General features: G+C 43.5%; 1 protein-coding gene across 1 annotated transcript in view; it reads right to left on the bottom strand.

Annotated features, from left to right (window-relative positions):
* Nucleotides 1-17,245, bottom strand: part of EGLN1 (egl-9 family hypoxia inducible factor 1) — a 28,224-nt gene extending 10,979 nt beyond the window's left edge. The window contains exon 1 of the mRNA XM_028724024.2: nucleotides 15,799-17,245. Coding sequence (XP_028579857.2) covers nucleotides 15,799-16,788 — 990 coding nt within the window. The 5' untranslated portion in view covers nucleotides 16,789-17,245. The remainder of the gene's footprint in view (nucleotides 1-15,798) is intronic.
* Nucleotides 17,246-23,652: the final 6,407 nt, after the last annotated feature.

Here is a 23,652-nt window from a genome sequence, read left to right as displayed (position 1 = left end):
AAACAAGAGACCAAGCAATTTTAGCAGGTTAAGATGCACTACTATCGTATTTTGCTCACTGCAAATATAAATGTGATGTGAATTTAGAATATCAGAACTTATTTTAAAGATACTAACTTTAAGGCAGGAATTCTATACACATGTACTTGGAAAGAAGTCCTAGTGAAACCAAGAGGGCTTACTCCAAGTAAACCTGCAGAACACAGGAGACACTTAATAAAATTTTAGCCTTGCTTAACATCCTATTGGATATAAGTCCATAGACTCTGGCCCTGATAAAATTATCAAATTATCATTGGATGACCTTGGTTCTAGTGTTATGAGAGAAACTTCTCTATCCACTTTCTCAACACTACAAAAATGTATATTTTGGAGACAAGGCAAGAAGAACTGTGTGGTTTTTCCAAGTGTGATCCCACCACAGATTTCTGTAAAGGCCCCAGTAAAGCTGGCAAATGTTATTTTCATTCTTGCCTATAATGATCCTTAGCACAGAATCTATAGGTCAGAGCTTTTCAAACTTTTCATGCTGGTGACACCCTTTTTAGACATGCATCATTTCACGACACAGTAATTCAGGTTTACTAGCAAGCCGGAGGTTAAACTAACCCCTTTCCAGTCCCGGGAGAGGAGCAGGGAGTGTTTGCGCCACACACCTACACTCTGCAGCTGACACACTAACGTGTCGCGACACACAGTTTGGAAAGCTCTGCAAATCCACTGCACTCTTCACCACAACTCCTATCTCTCTTTCTCAGTTAAAGCTAGCTCATATCAGGGTAAACAGGAATACCCAGCACCAGTCCAGAGGTGGAACACTGTCTGCAGTGAAATTCTCTGCCCCCGCATGGTTCTTACTGCCTGGGCTGAGTGCTCCTGAGCTCCTTCGTGGTTCCTCAACCTGCAAGAGCCTGCTTACTTGTCTCTCTGATTCTCAGGACCTGAACAGTAAGTCAGCAGGCTGCTACACCCTTCTCTCCCCAACGTGCTGCAAGCCTAGCCATCACAGATGCACTGCTGAATAAACAAACAAGATGTTATACAGACCTTTAGCTCAAAAGTGAAGAAATAGTGCTTCAATTCAAGTAAGCACAACTGAAGCCTTTAACACCCACCTAGAGAGGCTGGCTGAGAGGGAGAGGCATTCTCTACAATGGTGTCCTCTCCCTTTTCCTTCCTCCAACAGGCAGGCTGTTTATCTTTTGTAATATTGTACAATGGTTTTTGCCTTCAGGTAGGCTCCTAGTCCAATCTCTGTCCAATGCTTCCTAGGCACAGGGCCTGAACAAATCCAAAATACAGATATCATTCCAAATATTGGTTTTATTATATGAACTCATTCTAATTCAATCTGGTTCCACTGGATGCAGTAAGTTTACCCATATTCTGAACCCCTCTTTTTTCTATATCTTTTCAGTGTTTATTTGTTGATTTATTGTGTAATTGTGAGCTTTTGAAATTTTTAAAAAATCAATATATATAAACATTTTTAAAAACTTTGTACGAAACCAAAGACTCTTCAGATGGTGTTCCTGTTTGGGGGAGGAAACGCTTCAAATATTCTTTCCTCTTTTAGTTCTGTTTTTTTATTTTATTCTTATTCTGGTTCAGTTTGATTTCCTGCTATCAAGTTGATTAATTGACATTTCTACAGAAGACATAAGAAGCAATCCTATGGATGCTAAGACTGCAATCCTATAAATGTTCACCTGGCAGTAAAAAACCCTGAACTCACTTCTGAGTACACATGCATAAAGGTAAAGGTAAAGGTACCCCTGCCCGTACGGGCCAGTCTTGCCAGACTCTGGGGTTGTGCGCCCATCTCACTTAAGAGGCCGGGGGCCAGCGCTGTCCGGAGACACTTCCGGGTCACGTGGCCAGCGTGACATCGCTGCTCTGGCAAGCCAGAGCCGCACACGGAAACGCCGTTTACCTTCCCGCTAGTAAGCGGTCCCTATTTATCTACTTGCACCCGGGGGTGCTTTCGAACTGCTAGGTTGGCAGGCGCTGGGACCGAGCAACGGGAGCGCACCCCGCCGCGGGGATTCGAACCGCCGACCTTTCGATCGGCAAGTCCTAGGCACTGAGGCTTTTACCCACAGCGCCACCCGCGTCCCGTTACACATGCATAGGATCACACTATTACAAGCCTCATTGAACTCTGTTGGACCTGCTTTCAATAAATGTGCCCAGAATAGGGCTATTAGTATACTTGATAATATAATAATAATAATTTATTATTTGTACCCCGCCCATCTGCTGGGCTTCCCCAGCCACTCTGGGCGGCTTCCACGAAGACCAAAAATACACTAATGTGTCATACATTAAAAACTTCCCTGAGCAGGGCTGCCTTAAAACATTCTATCTAGATGATATAGAGTAACCAAACACAATTTAAAGCAGGAATTATAGTATCTGTTGGAAGCTGAACAGGGTTTAGTTAGAAGGAAGAAGCTGGGGCAGAAAGCAGTCCTGATGTAGAGGCTGGAGGTGGGGGGCAGGAGACAGGGGTGAGGCAGGCTGCTGAATAATCCAGGGAGTCTCCCTCTCCTGCTGTGACCAGCTTCCTACACCTGGTCAACCACAACATGCAGAGAAATGAAAAGAGCAGAGGAGAGATTAGGTGTGCGCAGACACAATCTCCAATTGCTTGGGGAAAACCCTGCAGAGGAGGGGACTTAGGCAGCTGTGGAAAAGTGGGGACCTTCAGTCTTCGCAGCTGCCTCCCTGGGGCAAGACCTACTGGGAAGAGTAGCTGAGATCACTAGGCTTTCACTGTTTTTGGTTTCTTTGAATAAGGAGTTAACTTCGCCGACACCAGTGTTTTTTATTGCTGACCTACACCTGACTCCGGCTCCTGATATATGCAAACCTTAAACTGTAGTCCAATTTAACCATGGTTTGCTGAAACAAATCAGCTTCATAAACCATGGTTTGTAGCAGGCATTTCTCAACACAGAATTGTTAGGATAAATCATACCTTCTTGTTTTGTCTGGACCTATCAAACAGCAGTTAATAGAAAATGGAAGTGAAAGCTTCCAGTCTCCTCCATGTAACCGTGCAAGGGAAGAGGAGTGGTTGAGAAAGCAAGGCCAAGACACACTGTAGCTCATTCCTGTCATGATAAACCATTATGATGCCCAAACTGGCTTATACTGTTCACATGCTCCTAATGTGTCAAAATTAGTTTGCTTTTAAAATTTGAGAAACACATTTATAGAGCAGACTATATCTGATAACTCACGCTTTCTCCCATCTATGATTTTCAGTTGCTTATAAAATTGGGATTTTCAATTTGCACAACTGAATAAAATACTATATACAAAAGTATTCCACTTCCTTTAAAATCCACATTTTGTACCACACACCCTTTATGTCAAAATAAGCAGGTTTCCTTCCCTGTAGAGAACAGCTACAAGGCCTTTTCCTGTCAGACACTGAACAAGCATAGTAATGGCTTAAACAATATGACATTTCACCAGCTGTGTGAGGCTAAGACAGCAAACTTACTTCATGAATTTTCTGCAAAACAATTGCATTTTCTATTCAATATTACAAGTTAATAATTATTTTCAGTAATATTATGAATTGTAAAGCCCTTGTCATTGTTTCTGTGATTTAAATTGTGTGACTTTTTATTATTATCAACCAATTTGCAAGGAAGATTGACTCAAAGAAGAATATTGTGACATAAAAATAAAAGGACTCAAGACTTAATAAAACCTGTGTTAGATGCATAAATAGTTGTCTTCATGCTTCCAGGACCCTCTCTTGCAGTTCTGATAGGAGGTATCACCCCTGGTTCACAGAAGACACCTGTTGCAGTAGAAGTGGCTTAAGGCCCTCACCAAATACAGAATTAAGCCCATTTTAAGAACTTTGTTGCCATGGCAAGGGAGTGGGAGAGAAAGCAAGACTCTTTTTATCAGCCTGCCTGGCTCAAGTGACATCTAGAGCCTTCCCCCTCTTGGACTTCATCAACGGAAAGCCACTCTGTATGGGACAGCGAGAGGCAAAGTGGCCCTGGTTTTTCTTTTTGGGTCTCTCTTTCTATGAACACCATAATACTGTGTTATACTTTGCTTACTTTGGGATATGTTGCATTAACAAATGCAGAAAGGGCCTATAGAAATTTAAATATGAAACCCTTTAAATATTTCCAGAACCCTCCCCCCCCCCCCGGTATGGCTTCTAATTATTGGTTAACATGCAGTATAGCACCTCTCTTGCCCCAGAGACTATATTTTTGACAGCTTTAAAAATAGGGCAAGTACTAATTAAGCTCTCCTACGAACTGTGGCATTGGAAGACAGAGAACACAATGTTCTGGATTCTATCCAACAGTGGGAATCAAAATACTCATACTTTCCTCTCCTCTCCCTTGATTTACTCCTTCAGGAAGAGGAAGTCTTATTTGTGGTCATTACAAATCAAATTAATAGCAGTGTTTTCAAATAGTAGAGCTTTTTCAGACTTTCAATATATTCTAAATTCCCTCAAAAATACTAGGAAGGGTTTAAAAACTAGACTTTAGGTATAACAAAAAAAAGCCTAAGATTTGAAAAATTCATGCTGCATTAAAAGGGGTATGGAGGATTAGCCTCTACTCTAACAAAGACAGAAGATTTTTTTAAATGAGAACATTGATTAAGAAGTGCTCTATTTTCTGCCAAAATCTGTGTCAACTGGCCGTAAGTCAGTCTTTGGATGAGAGAAGATGTGCTCAGTGTTCGCCTCCATAGAGAACGTTTCGGATGATAACCAACATTTTGTGATTGGACTTCCACTTGTGCAATGAGACCTGCTCTTCCTCCCCCAGCTGTCCCCCCTCAACAGCCCAATTTGTTCAAGAGTTTTCTGAACCTATGGAGCAGATTTTGGAAGCACTGGGGGCTGCAGGGGTGAGGTGAGAAAAAGAAGGCCCTTGCCTGAGTGGAAACCCTTAGCACACAGGAGTGGATGATAATCTAGGAGAGAAGAACAAGACAGAGTGAACAAGACAGTTGAAAAGCCGAAACAGTTTGGCATATAGTACAGTAAAATTTCTTTGTTAAACTGCTTCCTTATTTGGGATCATGAACAGGCATCTGTTTGTACAACACAGCTTCTTCTTCCCTCCACCCCTGTACTCTGGGGCAGATTTTGGGGGTGCACAAAGGAGGGGAGAAAGAGGAGAAAACGGAAGACCTGTTGTGCAAAAAGAATCTCCTTGTGCAAGAAGGGAGACATTCCTGGATGCCACTTTGGGGGTGATTCTCGCTAACCCTCAATTACATTTCAATCCCTCTCACAAACATAAGTTTTATTTTCCATGAGAAGCACAAAGGTGACATGGAAGAAAAATACAGTGTCAAGGGCAAGGCAATGTATAAAGTAAAACAACTGATTTCCTTGTGCTCATGGAAGGGCTTTTGATCCAGCAGATACATCAACTAACAGAAGAGTGGAGGCAATTATTGCTGATTTCCTTTCCCCCTGCAGCACCTACTTCCAACCTGTTCTCCCAACTCTAGTTGGGGGGTGGGGGCAGGGCACTGACAGTGTAAGGCAGGGGTCAGCAAACCTTTTCAGCAGGGGGCCGGTCCACCGTCCCTCAGACCTTGTGGTGGGCTGGACTATATTTTTTTTTTGGGGGGGGGGGGGGAATGAACCAATTCCTATGCCCCACAAATAACCCAGAGATGCATTTGAAATAAAAGCACACATTCTACTCATGTAAAAACATGCTGATTCTCCGACCATCCGCGGGCCATATTTAAAAGGCAATTGGGCTGGATCCAGCTCCCTGGCCTTGGTTTGCCTACCCATGGTGTAAGGGAAAGAACCAGCAAAAATAGTGCCCTCTCCTCCTCCTTTAGCAGATGCCTCCACTAAATCAAAAGCACTTCGTGAACTCAAGGATATGCACATATAGTTTATAAGGTCCTGAAAATTAACATCTGCTTAGCATTGTAGACCGATCTGTGCTCTGAGATTACCTATGATCTCTGCATAATAAAGCTGCTCGTTCTTTACTATAGTGAAAACTATCTTCTTTTCACACTGGCAGTTTCATGAGTAGATTTGTCCCCCCCATAATGCTACTCCTGTTGGGATCCTGGTTATTTAGGAAAAAAGAACCAACCATATTATATTTGTAATTTTTTGTTTCAATTTATATTATTCAGTTTCTGTCAACATCACTGGTGAAGGGAAAAGAAAAAATATCCAATGGCAAGTCATTGATTTTAAAATTGGATTTGATGAACGGAGTGGAAGTTTTGCCCTACCTGTCTATGGAAGTCCACAGAAGCCCCATTTCATTCAAAAAAGAGGTGGCTCTTCAGCTGAGCTAGGAATGCTCTAACATGGTCTGCTCTTTGTAGTTAGGGGACCCCTAAAAGCTTGTGCCACAATAAATCCATCAAGCCTTTATAGTGCCATAATTTTGTCATAATTAAACTGCACAAATACCTTCTAAACTGTAACAAAACTGTGGTTTATATTCAACAAAATCAGAATATATCCCCTGAAATAAGGGGATTTAAGTTAGTCACATTCATTGATTTCACTTCATTTATTCTGAATATGGCTAACAGTGGCTACAACTCTGAATCTTTTTCAGCACTTTGACAAATATAGGAATCCAGGTACTGAATGCCCACTGAAGGAGGTTCTTCTACTGTTTCAGTTAAACAGAGAAGTACAGTGGTACCTCAGGTTAAGTATTTAATTCGTTCCGGAGGTCCGTTCTTAACCTGAAACTGGGGCCTCCTGCTGTTGCCACACCAGCAGAGCACGATTTCTGTTCTCATCCTGATGCAAAGTTCTTAACCTGAGGTACTATTTCTGGGTTAGCGGAGTCTGTAACCTGAAGCGTATGTAACCTGAGGTACCACTGTATACATTTGGGGGAAGGGGAAACTCACACCTTTATTTGTTGTTTTTTGGCCGGCTTTTTACTAACTAAACATCTGTCAAATATGGGCTATTTCAAATCAACAGTTACCATATAGAAAAGAGCACTAGATTTAGATGGGCATATGCTTAAAGTTTATACAAACTTCAAAGCTGTAAGCCAGCAGTCCATGTTGTATTTATGTTTTCAATACAGTTAATCTTAAATCCTAAAACACTCAGGCTAGATCCCATTTATAGACTCACTGAGGAATGTCAACAAGGGGCATGCAAAACTAATGGAAGACTGATGGAGCAGAGTGCCCAAGCAGCAATCTCTGTGGTTGAGCATAGTCTAAACACTGCCAACAATTGTCAAGTTTTATCCCACTATACAACACTGAATCTATACATATGGCTGGTCTCCAAGATTAAATAAGGCTTTAAGCAAGAACAAAAGATGTATCTTTTAGCTGGCAGGCTAACACTATCATTTTCCTTTAAACCACATTCTCGTATCCCAACTGTTTGAACTTCAGAAAACATTTCTGATTAAAGCCAGGTTAGCAGTGTACAAGCAATACCAAAGCTCCTCTATGGCTTCCTCTGCCAACATTCTTCATTCTTAAGACAGCAACATTCCTTATGTTCCATTTCTGGCTTTTATCAAATCAAGGCTATGCAATGGAGGGCAATTCCTGCATCCTTTTTAACAAAAAGAGGTTGATAATGAAGCAAATTACTGACAAATAATCACAGGAACTACTTCTTTGCTATTCTTATCATCTATGGTCTGAGAAACAAACATTAATTTTAGGCACCATTGTCATTATCTAATGTTATATTTATTACGCATTATGTAACTTATGAAGAATTAGTGCACAATTTGGCTGTTTTCCCTTCCATATTTCCTTTTGAATCATGCGTACATTTAGAATTCAAGTCTGCAGATAGAGATGGTACTGTTTTATTATGTTTATATAAAGTTTTAGAAGCTTTACAAATAATAATCTAATTCTTTTTATAAGAATTTCTCAGCACTGTCACTCAATTAGTTTCATTTCCAATCTTTCTCTCTCTCTCTCAAATATGATTTTACTTTCTGAATGGGAGCTCAAGTTTGAAATGGAATAAAAAACAGTGCTTATATGTCTACATTTTATCAGCAGAGTGGCATAACTTGTTCACAGAACAAGGGATGAAGAGCAGTTGTTCTACAAAGTTCAAACCACCAATGAAGTTCAGTAATACAAAATGATGAAGTGTTCTAGAAAGCAGTGATGTGAGGTGGAATTTTTTTCAAGTGCTTTCTTTTTTCTGTGGAAATAAATTAATTAGTAACAATAATTGGATATCAACTGCAAATACAATTAGACAATCTTCACTATTTCCAGGCTGTGGAATCAATATATCATGTAATTATAAATTAATTAATTAATTTTGTATACCATCCTATACCACAGATCTCGGGGCAGTTCACAACATAAAATCACAATATAAAAAACAGAAATACATTATAAAAACAAATATAATAATCCTCCCTTCCACAACATATTTTAAAAGGGCATCAGATGTCAATCAGCCAAAGGACTGGTTAAAGAGGAAGGTTTTCACCTGTTGCCTAAAGGTGTTTAATAAAGGTGCCAGCCTTCTTTGGGCTGTTCTATGGGCTGCTAAAATTTATTAGCATATCAATAGTTTTCATTACCATTGTTTTTTCTTCTATTTAAAGAACTGCAAGGATGGACATGCCTGGGTATGAATCAACTCTGTGTGGGGTCTGAATAATGAGGCAAATCATAGAGATTTCAGAGGTCTCTTCCCAAGGTGAACTATGTTGTCAATAACCAAACCCCTTGGTCAGACAGTGGGCCCACAAGAATATATGTATTCCAATTAAAAATCTATGCAGTATAATATCCCCCCACACATTTTTCGTCAATTACATGTTGTATATTGATACAAAAAATTAACATGGGTACTTTTAAAAGTTTTGTTTACTAAATGTAAGTAAAATAAGTAAAACCACCCTGAAGAAATGTGGGGTGATGTGTGTCTGAGGAGAGTGCATTCTCTGTGGCAGCCCTTAAATTGCAGAATTATCTTCCCACAGAGGTACATCTGGCACATTTATTATACAACTTTCATTATAGGCTGAATATACATCTCTCTACTATGGCCTTTGACACCTGAGAGATATTTTTAGGACCCACCCTGCTCTTCTGATTGTAAATTGTCTTAAATAATTTACCGTAAATCTTTTTATTTTTACATTGTTGTAATCAGCCCTTCAATCTTATGGTGATGGGAAAGTAAGAAATCAAAATCAAATCAGCCACTATTTTAGACTAATCCTCACCTCCACAGCCCCAAGTCCATACCTGCAGCAAACCTGCAGCAAACTGTTCTTATCAACTTGTGAGGTTTCTGTTTTGTTTGTTTTTCTTTACAAGGCTAAATGACAACTTCCTTCACAACCGACCAATAGGATTTTAATTTCAATTAACAAGCTTTAGTCAAGATTCCTGCCTTGTAGGGGTGGACTTGATGACCCAAGGGTCCCTTCCAACTCTAGAATTCTAAGCAGTATTAACATACTTAATGATTTTTTAATTTTAATTTTACTTTTGGGTAAATATTAACCAACTAGTGGAGAAATGGAGACAATAATGCAAACAAAGCTCTAGTGCAAACTGATACTTTCATTGCACTGAAAGTCAGCCACATTTACTAGAATACTAATTAAAGAAAACATGCAGTAATTCAAATTTGACACTGTTCAATATCTGGACCACAGTACTACCCACTGAAGTTACATGCCATGACAATTAAAAGGCTTTCCAAGTCAAAAAACCCCAAAACCTGTGGTCTAACCTCATCAGCAATGGCCTGTTACAGAATTGGGCTCAGAGTAGCCTGCTTGCAAAAAGGTCTTTTAACTTTATTTAAGATTCCGATCTATAACCTAACAAATCAAACTGGGTACAGGAAGACATTTTTTAATTCCTTTCAAGACCATTTAGTTTTATTAGCTTTATACCTATTTAACTAAAACAAGGAGGTGTTTCCTGCGTATATCTAAAACAGAGGTTAGGAAGTGACAATAAATGACAGAGTCAACACAATAAAACTGCAAGCTCACAGCAAGATGTGATAAATGCGGGCAGCCACAGTGATCCAGAACAAATAACCCCAGAAGTAGTACAAGGGTAATATTTTGGTTTGGCCCAAGTAAAATGCCTTACATAGCGTCAGATCATCTAGCTCAGTATTGTTTACACCACCTTCTCCTACCTGGTGACCTTCAGTTATTTTGGACTACAATTCCAATCAGCACCAGCCAGCACAGTCAATGGACTGGGATAATGGGAGTTATAGTTCAAAACACCTGGAGAGCACCTCGGTTAGAGAAAGCTGGCTTACACTGACTAACAGCAGCTCTTCAGGGTTAAAGGCGGAAGTCTTTTCAAGCCCTAGTTTGAGAAATTGTACCTGGGAACTTCTGCATTCAAAGCATGTGCTTTACCACTGAACTATGTATTCTCTTGCCCCATATACTAAGCAAACCCAGAATGTGTTGACTTGCCTTCTGTCAGTGGCATGTTCATCTGAACACACAGACTAGTTGCATTGTCTATTAGACTTGAAAATCTACAACTTCCAAATATCCAAGAGGTGCAGACACTGTTAGGAACAGGGTTGGCAACTACAATTTTTGGGCTGAAAACTAAGCCTAACCAAAATGTGGAGCCTTGTATAGGACGAAGAGAAATGGTGGTACTGGCAGCTGTTCCAGGTGGAAAAGTCAACGGCTGACAAGTGCCTGAAAGTTTTAAAATGGCTCTTACTGGTTTGTATTCCTTTATTATTTTTAAAAGGACATCTTTATTTCAGTTCCCCAAACACAAATCAGGTATTTGCTCATTATGAATAGCCAAAAACCATTTAAGGCAGGCATAGGCATACTCTGGCCCTCCAGATGTTTAGGACTACAATTCCCATCATCCCTAGCTAACAGGACCAGTGGTCAGGGATGATGGGAATTGTAGTCCCAAACATCTGGAGGGCTGGAGTTTGCCCATGCCTGCTTTAAGGTATCACAATGCTATACAGAAATAATATTGTCAGAGGAAATATTCAAAAATGGAATTTCTGCACGATAGTGTCCTGAAAAGATGTTCACAAGCAGTTAAGCACTGTTGTATTAGAAAAATTTCTAACTGATTTTAAGTTAAAGCTATTTTAATGACCACCTATCTTTTACTAATCCTGGGACCTGTTAATAGCCACACACCTTCAAAAGAAAATTTTTACTAATACCAGTCTTCTTTGGGGGTTTTAAATTTCATGCTTGACCTATCTGCTTGACATATTTGCTTTGATAGCAGGACTGGTCACTTCTGCGGACTTGTCTGCAAGACTGGACTAACCTAAGTTTGAATCTTTTTACATATCCACTGCCCCAATATTAAACATGTTAACACAGGTCTCTCTCATTTGTGACACTAAGCACACTTTCAGTAAACCTGTTTAAGATACACCTGTTTCATTTCCCTACACACATATTAACCTACAGTACTTTTAAGAAGTTATCTGCCTGTCTACTCCATAATCCTAACATTATATTTAAATGCTTGGTATGCCTTTAAAGGAAGTACAGTAAAGTCTGCTTAATAAGCTGTATTTTTTTGGCAAACTTTTTTGCAGAGGAAGTTTTACACTATATATGTTAAGCACCTTCTTATCTAGCACTTTGTGGATGGCTACCTCAGCAACTCCCATGTGCTTAAGCCAGGGTGCTTGTATAGCTCAAGTATCACAATTTAGGAGAGCGCATTAACAGTTCAATCCTATATATGTCTGTTCAGAATTAAGTCCCACTGAGTTCAATGGGACTTACTCCCAAGTCACACAATCTGCAACCAGTGTTTGAAACTCCCATTGTTCTAGGCGCATTTTGTGACAGACAATTTCATTAACCTAAGCAGTTTCTGAGTTCTCGGTGCAGTACAGCACCTAAGATTTCAGATTAAAACTGCAAAGTGGAAGGAAAGGAGGACCTTTTTCTGCCTCTCCACTTCCAGCTACTCTTTGTAGACAGGAGAAGAGACCTTCTTAAGAATATTAGGGAGGTGGGCAGGAGAAGAACTAGACCATGTGAAAAATGAACACAATATTTTAGCTGCAGTTCATTCATTTGCAGCTCTGTATTCTTGTTATAAAAAAGTGCGCCTAGACATTCCGTTGTTGCGCCCATTACCTAGGTTTAATATGCCATTTAGCTCCTAGCTTTTGTATCTGTTTCTAACACTGTCTGCAATGTTATTAATTTACTGCTAACAGCCTGCTAGATATTACCGTATATCAAAATATACGGTAAATATAATGTGGTCCCTGTACAGAGATTTATAAGTTAAATTAAAGGGGCAAGTCTATGGTAACTGTCAACAGAATACAGTGGTGCCTCGCAAGACAAAATTAATCCGTTCCGCGGGTCTCTTCGTCTTGCGGTTTTTTCGTCTTGCGAAGCACGGCTATTAGCGGCTTAGCGGCTATTAACGGCTTAGCGGCTTTAAGAAAAAGGAAACAAATTCGCAAGAACTCGCAAGACGTTTCGTCTTGCGAAGCAAGCCCATAGGGAAATTCGTCTTGCGGAACGACTCAAAAAATGGAAAACCCTTTCGTCTAGTGAGTTTTTCGTCTTGCGAGGCATTCGTCTTGCGGGGCACCACTGTATAGAATCAGCATTTAAACAGATTATGCAGGCCACAAAGGCACAGCTAATCATATCAGAAGACTAAAGGTGAAACTGTATCAGAATGTTTAGAATAGAGATATTTCAGAATATTGCTTCATTAACTGAAGGGCTCCACAATTCACAACAAGAAATCTGAGATGATCCTTTGCCCCTCTACAGCCCCAAGATGTAGTAGGCATACTTGTGACATTGAATGGTTTTAGAGAGCCTTTCTCTCTTAATGATATTCTGATGATTTAAGAAGTTCAGCTCCCTGCAGTGTCTAGGTATGTTGCTACCTTATATCAATGTTCACATTTGAAATTAGTCACGCTGAGTTTCATGCCAAACACTGTTGCACAATTAGTTTCCACTGGTATTTAGTAAAGGTACAATTCTGCTAATTTTTTGTAATTTAATTAAAGCCTAGTATATCATATACATAGGTATATCATATATCATGGCAGAAAGTGAGGAGGAATTAAAGAACCTTTTAATGAGGGTGAAAGAGGAGAGCACAAAATATGGTCTGAAGCTCAACATCAAAAAAACTAAGATCATGGCCACTGGTCCCATCACCTCCTGGCAAATAGAAGGGGAAGAAATGGAGGCAGTGAGAGATTTTACTTTCTTGGGCTCCATGATCACTGCAGATGGTGACAGCTGCCACGAAATTAAAAGACGCCTGCTCCTTGGGAGAAAGGTGATGGCAAACCTAGACAGCATCTTAAAAAGCAGAGACATCACTTTGCCAACAAAGGTCTGTATATTTAAAGCCATGGTTTTCCCAGTAGTGATGTATGGAAGTGAGAGCTGGACCATAAAGAAGGCTGATCGTCAAAGAATTGACGCTTTTGAATTATGGTGCTGGAGGAGACTCTTGAGAGTCCCATGGACTGCAAGAAGATCAAACGCATCCATTCTTAAGGAAATCAGCCCTGAGTGCTCACTGGAAGGACAGATTGTGCAGCTGAGGTTCCAATACTTTGGCCACCTCATGAGAAGACTCCCTGGAAAAGACCCTGATGTTGGGAAAGATGGAGGGCACAAGGAGAAGGGGACGACAGAGGACGAGATGGTTGGACAGTGTTCTCGAAGCTACAAACATGAGTCTGACCAAACTGCGGGAGGCAGTGGAAGACAGGAGTGCCTGGCGTGCTCTGGTCCATGGGGTCATGAAGAGTCGGACACAACTAAACGACTAAACAAGAACAACAACAACATATCATATTGTCTCATACTGAACATGCAGGTACAACTGTTAAATGACAGTTTTATTTGCATGTTCTTTATAACAGTGGTAAATGGGATCAGAACATCTTCCTAGATAGTTTATATTCTCAAGGTTAAGTTGTTGTTTTTTAGTAAACATGAATTCTGATTAAAATGGTTCCCCTTAAAGGGCTTTGCTACATGCTGCTGAGAGAGCAGAACTATCAGACACATGCACTAGTTTCAGATATCAGTTCTCACCCAACCTTATCATATCGGTTACAGGTCAGAAAAAAGCAACTGTGAAGTAGTCCTAGATACTACTGGCAGTTGTACCACCTCCAGCTAGGTTGACAGAACCACAGAAGAGAAATTTTATTTGATAATATCCAGTCACAATACTGTTCATGTGATTATGTATGATGGTGACAGCACTTATATGAGGAAAAACATAGTTCTTAACAATAACTTTATTTTGTGACTATCTTGATTTTAATTCTTATCAAGATACCTAGCTTTAAAAATGAAATATTACTGTGCTAGTAAAATTACATAATCCCCAAACTCCAAAATCCATAGCTGGCCAAGTGTCACAAAACTGCAGTAAGCTTTTGATTTCTCCAGAATTCACCATCAGGCAAGATGTTATACAACTCAGGGGGTGGGGTCAAGGAAAAACGTTATTTCTTGCCTAATTAAGAATTCTGGAGAATCTAAAAGCTTGCAACAATTTTGTGACATTCTGGATAGTCCTCAGAAAGGTACTTGACCAGCTGTAGATTTTGGAGTTTTTTCCCTTATGGATCAACATCGCTAAGTTTGCTTTTTATGACTACTGTTGGTGCTGAGCACTAAAGTTTTGATGAGTGGAGTATCCGGGGGTGGTGTTACGTTATTATAGAGTGCTGAATTGCTCCTGGCATCTGAAACTTTGATTTGATGGCCAACATATCCTATTTTAAATGCTGATAGTGTATAAATATTATCACACCTCTGCTACACATAACTTGATAAATAGGGGGAGTGGCACTGAACCTCCAGGAACATCAACAATATGCGAGATTGGTTCATTTCAAAGCTATTTAATCAGGGACACCAAACTGAGGAACTGAGAAGATGCACACCCAGTTTTGAACATGGCACAATCAAAACTGATTCAATAGTGTCTCAAATCCAGCAATACACCACACTACTATATCATCTTTTTATGACTTATTTTCCTGGATTACTGGACTTTGTGAAGCTTTATCATTTTCAATAAAGTTTTTAGTGCTTAAAAAACACACCTGACTATAATACCTCCACTTGTTGCAAGGCAGAAGCGAATTGCCTAAAAGTTAGCAGTAGAGCTACCACAGTTAGCAGTCGGGCTCTCAAGCTGACTATAAATACAGTAAGTCTTTGCTGGGACTGATGGACAGAGTGCAGTAGCTCTTTATGAATGGAAGGATCCTACACTACTTCTTCCCTGACCACACCCATTTGATTTGACTAGTAAAGCAGTATCAAGTTACTGTGGTCCCCTTACAATCACAGCTACAAGCCAGTGTAGCACAATCACAACAGTATTAATTATATGCTTAGGGAATCAACACAGTAATATTATATATTCTCAGCATTCCTCCCTTGTGGACCTGAAAACGTGATATGGATAGGGCTGCTCGAGTTGTAGGCAAAAACAAGTTTTGCCAGCAAATCCAGCTAAGTTTAACATTAACTATGCATTAGGATAGCAACCTTCAAGAATGTAGGAACCCTTCGCTGACTCTAGCCCTCGCCATTGTCACTCACCAACCATTAGAGAATCTTGCCTTTTAAGCTGCTCTGAAATATAATATTCCTGAAAATAAGCGTGACTAGGGAATTCAATAAAGAGGAAGGGGGAGCCACCATCGGCCAGTGAAAGTCGTGAACTTGCCGCAGGTGGAAGGTTTAGAGATGGTGAGAGGGGGGAGGAGGGGGTGTCACTCACTTTCGTCCTGCCGTTGATTTTGTAGTTGCCCAGCTTGCCGTTGCAGTGGCGAATGAGATCGTCCATACTGTTCATGAGCTTCCCGATGGTCATGCAGCCGGGCTCCTTGCCTTCCACCCAGGTGATTTTGTCGCCGCGGATGTCCCGAGAGGAGTCGCTCTTCTGGCTGACCAGCTGCCCGTCCGTGAAGTGCCCGGTGTGGTGCAGGGCGCGCACCTCCTGCTCGATCTGCCCGCCCAGCTCCTTGCCGAGGAATTCGTCCACCACGCAGATGCCGTGCTTGTTCATGCAGGGCACGATGTACTCCAGCGCCAGCCGCTGCGGCACCAGGGACTTCATCTGCCCGTTGGGGCGCAGCGACTCCTCCGTGCTCAAGTTGGACTTATCCCGGTAGAGGAGCGCCGCCTTCCCGGCTCCGGGAGCCGCCGCGGCCGCTTCCTTGCCCTCCTCCCCTTCCTGCCCTCGGCTCTCTGGCGCCACTTTGGCAACGTGGTTGTTCGTTACCGCCGCCGCCACGGCCGCCTTCTTCTCTTCCGAGGTAGAGTCCGGCTGCGGCTTGGCCGGGAGCGCCGTTACCTTCTTGGCGGCGGCGGCGGCGGCCGTCCCCTCTCCTTCTCCTCCTACCGAGGGCTGGTGGGGGCGAGCGTGGCCGTGGCCTTGGTGTCGCTCGCCGCCGCTCCGGTGCTGAGCAACGCCCCCTCCAGCCGCCGCCGCCGCGCTGGGCTCGCTCCCCCGGCAGATGAGCTTGTGCTTCTTCCAGTCCTGGCGCTGGTGCTCTTTGCTACAGTAGAAGGAGCTGCGGCAGCGCCCGCAACGCAGCAGGTTTTCCATCTTCCCGCACAGCTCGCAGTACTGCCGGTCCCGCTCGCTGCTGGCGCTGCAGCCGCCGCCGCCACCGACACTGTTACTGTCGCCGCCGCCTTGTCCGGCCCCGCCGCTGTTGCCGTTGCTGCCGCCGCCGCCGCCACTCCCACCGCTGTCATTGGCCATGTTGCCGCGTCTCCCTCCTCGGTCGCCCCTGCTTCTCCTCGAGCGGCCTTGGGAAGGAGAAGGAGGCGAGCGGCTCACTTCATCATGGCCGACCCCAGTCAGCGCTGCGGCCCCCGGCTGCCTCGCCCGCCTCCCGCTCCGCTCCTGGTGGGCGGAGGACAGTCAGCCACCAAAGCCCAGCGCCGCCGCCGCCGCCGCCCTCTTGCCCGCCGCCTCCTCCGAGGCTCGCTTCTGTCACCGCCTCATAGCGGCGGCGAGCCTCGGTGGCGGGGCAGGGAAGCAGCCCCTCTCCCGCCGAGACTGCCCGGCCCTTTCCTGCCCGGCCTCAGCCTGCAGCGCTGAGGGAGGGAAAGCCGCCGCCGAGTGCCGGCGCGAGCCCCTCGGCCTGCCTGCCTGCGCGCCTGCCTCCCTCCTCACTCGCTCGCTCGCTCTGGCTGGAGTCGAGGGCGGAGGAGGAGGAGTTTGCGCCGCCACTCACGGGCTGCGCTCTGCACGTACGCCACTTCCAGTCAGCCAGCGCGAGAGGGGAGGGGGCCGAGAGGGCTGCCGCGCGCGCGCGCCTGCCTGCCTCCGAAGCGGGCGGGCGGGGCGGCAAAAGTGAAAGGGGGCCGCCGCCGCCGCCTCCTCAGCAGAGGTGGGCTGGGAAGGCCTCGCCACGCGCGGTTGGCGGGACCCTACCCTCTCTTCCCCTCTTTCCTGTGGGAGGAGGGCCGGGAGAGAGCGGCCACATGGCCGTCGCTCAGAAGGGGTCCTTTCGCTGTTGGGCTGAACGGGTCTACTACTTTATAGTTATTTATTCGAAGCTCGAGGTCCACCAGCCAGAGCTAGCTCAAAAACGGGGAGAGGGGAGGAATAAGTACGTTTCGTATTACTCGAGAGCAGTATACGCTCGAGTAAACTGTTCAGCATATGCTGCTCAGCAGCTGGAGGAGGGAGCTCAAAGTTCTTGAGTTCACGCACAGTGAATCACACCTCAAGCTTTCCTGTTATTCCTGTCTAATTCAACATCCAGAAGACCTGCTCGTTGTTTCTTTTGTTGTTTCACTTCTCCGTATCTGAAGAAGTGTGCATGCACACGAAAGCTCATACCAAGAACTAACTTAGTTGGTCTTTAAGGTGCTACTGGAAGAAAAAAAATTTTTTTGTTTTGACTATGGCAGACCAACACGGCTACCTATCTGTAACTCGTTGTTTCTTGTTACCGCAAACTTTTGGAAGTCTTGCTGATCTACTGCAATGATTCTATGGTTCTAACCCGGCTGGAGAGCTAACAAAAATGCACCCAGAACTACCTTCTGCCAAGAGAACCTGATGCCCCTTGCGTCAGTGGTGCCCTTTGCATCACGTGGAATTGAAAGTGAAGTTTCCTTAATTCCAGAGGTTGGGGACACACTCCCTGGCACAGATGGGTAAAGGTGTAGTAGCCTTGGTTTTGCAAAAGATGGGTCAGCTATACTTACAGAGCAGTCTAATGTATCCATCAGGTGGCATGGCCACTACCCATCTACCAGTGCAAAAAAGCTGCATCCAAACCCCACTGAGAGGGGTTGAGGCTAGAGAGTGGGGAAGCAGCCCCCAGCAAGCCTGGCTACCATGTGCAAGGGGCCCGGACATACCACCAGGGAGGTGTCCAAGCATTTCGAGCCGGGAGTTGCCTTCCATCCAGAGGGTCTCTTGCCAGCTGTGGTTGGGCTCCACATGGCCTTGAGCTGAGGCAGTCTCGGCCCTGCTGCCACCCTGGGACTTCCCCAGGTTGCAAGTCGCTCTGACAACTCCCACAGCAACTTGCCGCATCCAGCATGTCTGGTCTATCAGACACAGAGCTGCTTGCAATGCTGGAGTGCTCACTTTGCAGGGAGGCACATGGTGTTTAACCCCTGAATGCCCACCTTCCATGGACCTGTGTCTTCCTCCACAGAGCCGCTCAGCAGAAAGCCTTATGTCACTGTGCAGCTCTATTGGGTACCATTTCTGTTAGCATATGTGCTAGATCAACACATTTGCCATCAGGAAAAGTTGCACTGTGCCATCCCCCAATATCTGTGGCCCCTTCCCTGTCTGACAGTGAGTGCCTTCAGTCCCTCTTTTGGGTAGGAAGGCAATCGAGGAGCCATGCTGCTCCTGACATCCTGCCCCAGCAATGATGAGGAATGCAAAAAGGGAACCCACTGCCATTTTGCCTACCCCCTGCTTTGAGCCTCCACTCCCCCCCCCCCTTTGCCATATACATTTTCTCTGTCCTGAATTGTCCAACATTCAGCTTCACTGGCTGTCCATGGGTTCTAGTGTTATGAGAGAGGAAAAGCATATCTTTATCCACCTTTCTACACCATGCATAGTCTTACACACTTCTACATGTCACCTCTTACTCATCTTTCCTCTAAACTAAAGAGCCCCAGATGTTGTAACCTATCCGTGTAGGGGAGATGCTCTCCATGGACCCCACTCCCCCCCTTTGTGAGTACCTCCTCAAAACTACTCTTCCTCATCATTGCTACCCCTGCTTCCTTGCCAGGCAGAGAGCTAATGAGCAAGCAGGCAGTGGCACCTATTGCTCCTCCTCCTCACCACCACCACCATCATCAGGGCCTGGGCCAGAGAGTAACAGACGCAAGCAGGTTGCAATGGCTGAAGAGGAAGAGCAGGTGCAGGGGGCTCTTGTCGATGAGCCCCTGCTGGGGTGTGGGTCCTTGGCAAATGCCAAAGTATGCTGACCTTTGATGCCAGTTGTCTCCAGGAAGGGAATGAAAGGAGGAAAAAGGGGAGGAGGGAAAGGTAACTGTGTTTTTGGTGCCATGGGAAGAGGTTGCTTTTCAAAAAGGCTACATGCACCTATTTAGAAAAGTGGACAAGACCTTTATCAAAAACATTTTTAAGTGTGTATCACAGAGAATTGTACTTTTTGGCATTTGTGGTGTCAATAGCTGCCTGTGATAATCACATAGCCGCCTTATATCCACCATCAGTACAAATATTATTAATGCTACTAGTGTGGGATCGGGGTCATGCCAGCAACAACAGGTTGTAGCCTGAGTACAGTGGTACCTCGGTTTACGAACTTAATCTGTTCTGGAAGTCCATTCTTAAACCAAAACCATTCTTAAACCGAGGCACGCTTTCCCTAATGAGGCCTCCCGCTGCTGGTGCCCTTCCATCTTTCGGATTCCGTTCTTAGACCAAGGTAAAGCTCTCAAACCAAGGCACTATTTCTGGTTTTGTGGAGTTTGTAAACCAAATTGTTCTTAAACCGGACTGTTCTTAAACCGAGGTACCACTGTACTGTCAATTTTAAAAGCGAATTGATTTTAAACCTATTTTCAGTTTTATTGTATGATTGTAAATGTGTGATTGTAAATGTGGGACGCGGGTGGCGCTGTGGGGGACGCGGGTGGCGCTGTGGTTAAAAGCCTCAGCGCCTAGGGCTTGCCGATCGAAAGGTCGGTGGTTCGAATCCCCGCGGCGGGGTGCGCTCCCGTTGCTCGGTCCCAGCGCCTGCCAACCTAGCAGTTCGAAAGCACCCCCGGGTGCAAGTAGATAAATAGGTACCGCTTACTAGCGGGAAGGTAAACAGCGTTTCCGTGTGCGGCTCTGGCTCGCCAGAGCAGCGATGTCACGCTGGCCACGTGACCCGGAAGTGTCTCCGGACAGCACTGGCCCCTGGCCTCTTGAGTGAGATGGGCGCACAACCCTAGAGTCTGTCAAGACTGGCCCGTACGGGCAGGGGTACCTTTACCTTTAAATTTGTGATTCATGAATTTTCATCATCAACAACATCCATATCTACTCTGAAAACATGACATTTGAGTCCCCCATAACAAAATAATTATAGGCACAGTAATCTTCGCTAGCCATAGGTAATACTATATTGAATAGGCAGTGGGTGTTTAGATATTATATGACTGCTAGATTCTTTTTAAATAACACAATACAAATAGATACTTTTAAAAAAATCTAATTCAGGGGACTACATATCGCAGAATGATAATAGGATCCAAAAGCTGAAGACTATATTCAGCAGTAGCCTGTTTTTCAGCATTAAGTAATCATAATATGACCTTCTCACTTTGCATTGTGATGTTTAATACAGTTGCCTCATATGCCATGTTGTTGGCTCACTTTGTGAAAAACAATGTTAAATAATTAATCATTAATCTAAATCTGGTTTCTATCTCTAGTTTCCTCCTAAACTATAGTGATTGTTGCCCTGATAAGGGTTTTCATTTCTGTTTCTATTGTTGAGTGAATTACTGACAATAAAGGGCTAAAAGCAATATTCCTCACCCCAGCTTTCTCTTTTCTTAAATGCAAAGAAACAAGAGAGGAACTTGGTGCACTCATTTGTTGGATTAAATGCAAATTCTTGCATCTGAGAAAACAAGCTCCATAATTCACATTAGAGATGCTACATTTTTCAGAGTGCTCCTAATCCTTTAACAGCTGCATGATACATGGATAATTCAACAGGTGGAGTTTGTGCTGGTGTGTAGGTTCAGTTGTGAGGAAAGCACTGTTTGTTGAATTTGTGTGCCATACAGCTGTTAAGGCACAGAAGTTGTAAACGAGGCTGGGGAACCTCAGACCCTAGACCTAAATGTGCCCCTTCAGAACCCTCTAAATGTTGCCCTCAGGGCTCAGTACTCCCTCTCCTGATACCTCCCTTCTCCCTAGGCCACATCTCTTAGCAGCCATGCTTTGAACCCTCATTGAGTATATTTGTCTGGCTGGAATGTGTCCTTGAACTCTGGTAATACTTCTTGTTTGCCTGGATGGAGAATACAGAGAAGTGTGTGAAGCTGCATAGAAACTCGCCTACTGTACAAAGATAAAATTCACCTTTGATTCTGGTTCCACCCACTACCAGCATGAGGAAAGTTGCTGTGAGGGGAATAGGGAGGTAGCAAAATAGGTGCTAACTCCTCAGAACTGTCTTTTGGCCTAGGTGTGAAGAAGAAGGGCTGGATTTTGTATGCACTCGCACTTCGGTGTCCTTAGCACATCTCCTGGTACCTAGTATCTTTAGATAACATCCCAGAATTCACTGTAGGTTAGTTGGAATGTGTGCAGAGGAGGTCTGAGGATTAGAAGATAAATCATTAAGAATAAACCTTTCAACATATTTCCACAGGATTCTGCATGTTGGACTTGCTCGCTTTGAGGAACTGTGACACAGAGTCTTTCAAAACACAGCCTTGCTATGGAGAAAGTGAAAGAACAAAGAAAGGGAAAAAGTTATGTGCAATATAGTAGCTCTCCTGTCTTGTGATAACCAGATTAGATTGAGATTGGGAAAATACAGCAGATAGTGGAAATCATAAAAGTTGGAGCGCAAATAGGACCTGTTCTTGTGATAAGAAAAGGGGACCATTGCAGCAGCATAGTCAAACCAGTTGTGACTTCCTGCTGGGTTTCCAGCATCATTCAGGATCCCCATAAACCCCTAGAGATGTTTGCCATCTCCCCTTACCCATGGGACCCAAGTCATCTGCCTCATTTCAGTAGCCTTATTTTATTTTGTCCTGAAAGTCCTAATGATCAAAGAGGGAGGGTTTGGAAGTTCTTAAGACATGTGAATTTTATATTATTGCCTTGATAATACATACTCTATTAGTAATGCACCCTCACCCAGCTGAAAACGAATGGGCTTGGTCTTCTCATGACAGGCTAGGGAATTATTTCTTTTTATTAGAGCGGGTATGCTTTCTGGATGATAATTTTATTCCTAATGGGAGATCATTTGCTGAATTATGGATGTTGCTTAAACTAAAAGTGGCACTGGAGCTTGCACTTAACTAGGGCAGGATGCAACTTCTTCCTTGTGATTGGCATGTGCTGGGATCATCACTGACTCACACACACAGGGACTTTTCCTGCTCACCACAACTTCCTCATGGTTCAGAGCAAAGCCAAAATACGTACACACACAGCTTTGGAGCTGGCATACAGAGTTCTAGCTGAACTGAACACCCAATAACTTTGTTTTTAGCATCAGGTATTTAGACTGCCTTTAAACATGGAAGACCCACTTAGCTAACATGGCTGATAGATAGATAGATAGATAGATAGATAGATAGATAGATAGATAGATAGATGATAGATAGATCGATCTCAGGGAAGGGGGACCTCCAGGTCTGGCAACCAAATGCAGCCCTCTGGGCTTCTCTGTCTCACCCTCTGGACTTTCTGTACACCACACCTCTCACCAGCCTCCTTTTGCATTCTCCTTCAGTGTTTTTTATTTACCTGACTGGAACGTATCCCTGGACTCCCTACACTCATAAAAAGCTGATTGCTTGCCTGGATGGAGGCTAGAGAGGGATGTATAAGTGTGTGTAGAAACTAGCTTACTGTACAAAGGTAAAACTCACATTTAATCCTTCATCCACCTTTATCTCTGGTCTTGCTCACCACTAGTGTGTGGCCAGTGAAAGATTGACTAAGAATGGAAGGCTCCTCACCCTTGACATATTCAGTAACAGTGCTTTACAATATACCATTTATTCTGTCAGCCATAAATTTAGCTACCTGAACCATTTTTGTTTCGTAATTCCAGGAAGAACTGCCGGAGAAACCTAGTACATTCTTAGAAATAAAATTAAAGCCTTAGCTGGAATTATGCTAAAAAAACACAAAAAAAGTGGCTAAATGATGAAATTAACGTATGATTAAAAGAAAAGAGTCAAAGAATGTACATTTATTTAAAGCCAAGGAATTTATTATTGTGCGTTGGAATGTGAAATCTTGTCATTTTATTGTGTGTAGCAACTTTTAAAAAATTTTCTTTTGACTACCCGTGGGTTGCTTATGGACAAAATTACTACAATCCTGTGCATACTTATTCATAAGCTCCCTTAAACCCCTAGAGTT

Source organism: Podarcis muralis, chromosome 3 (assembly GCF_964188315.1).
Source record: "Podarcis muralis chromosome 3, rPodMur119.hap1.1, whole genome shotgun sequence".
Lineage (NCBI taxonomy): Eukaryota > Metazoa > Chordata > Lepidosauria > Squamata > Lacertidae > Podarcis > Podarcis muralis.
Note: the sequence above shows the minus strand (reverse complement) of the source record. Positions and strands in the feature narration are given on the sequence as shown.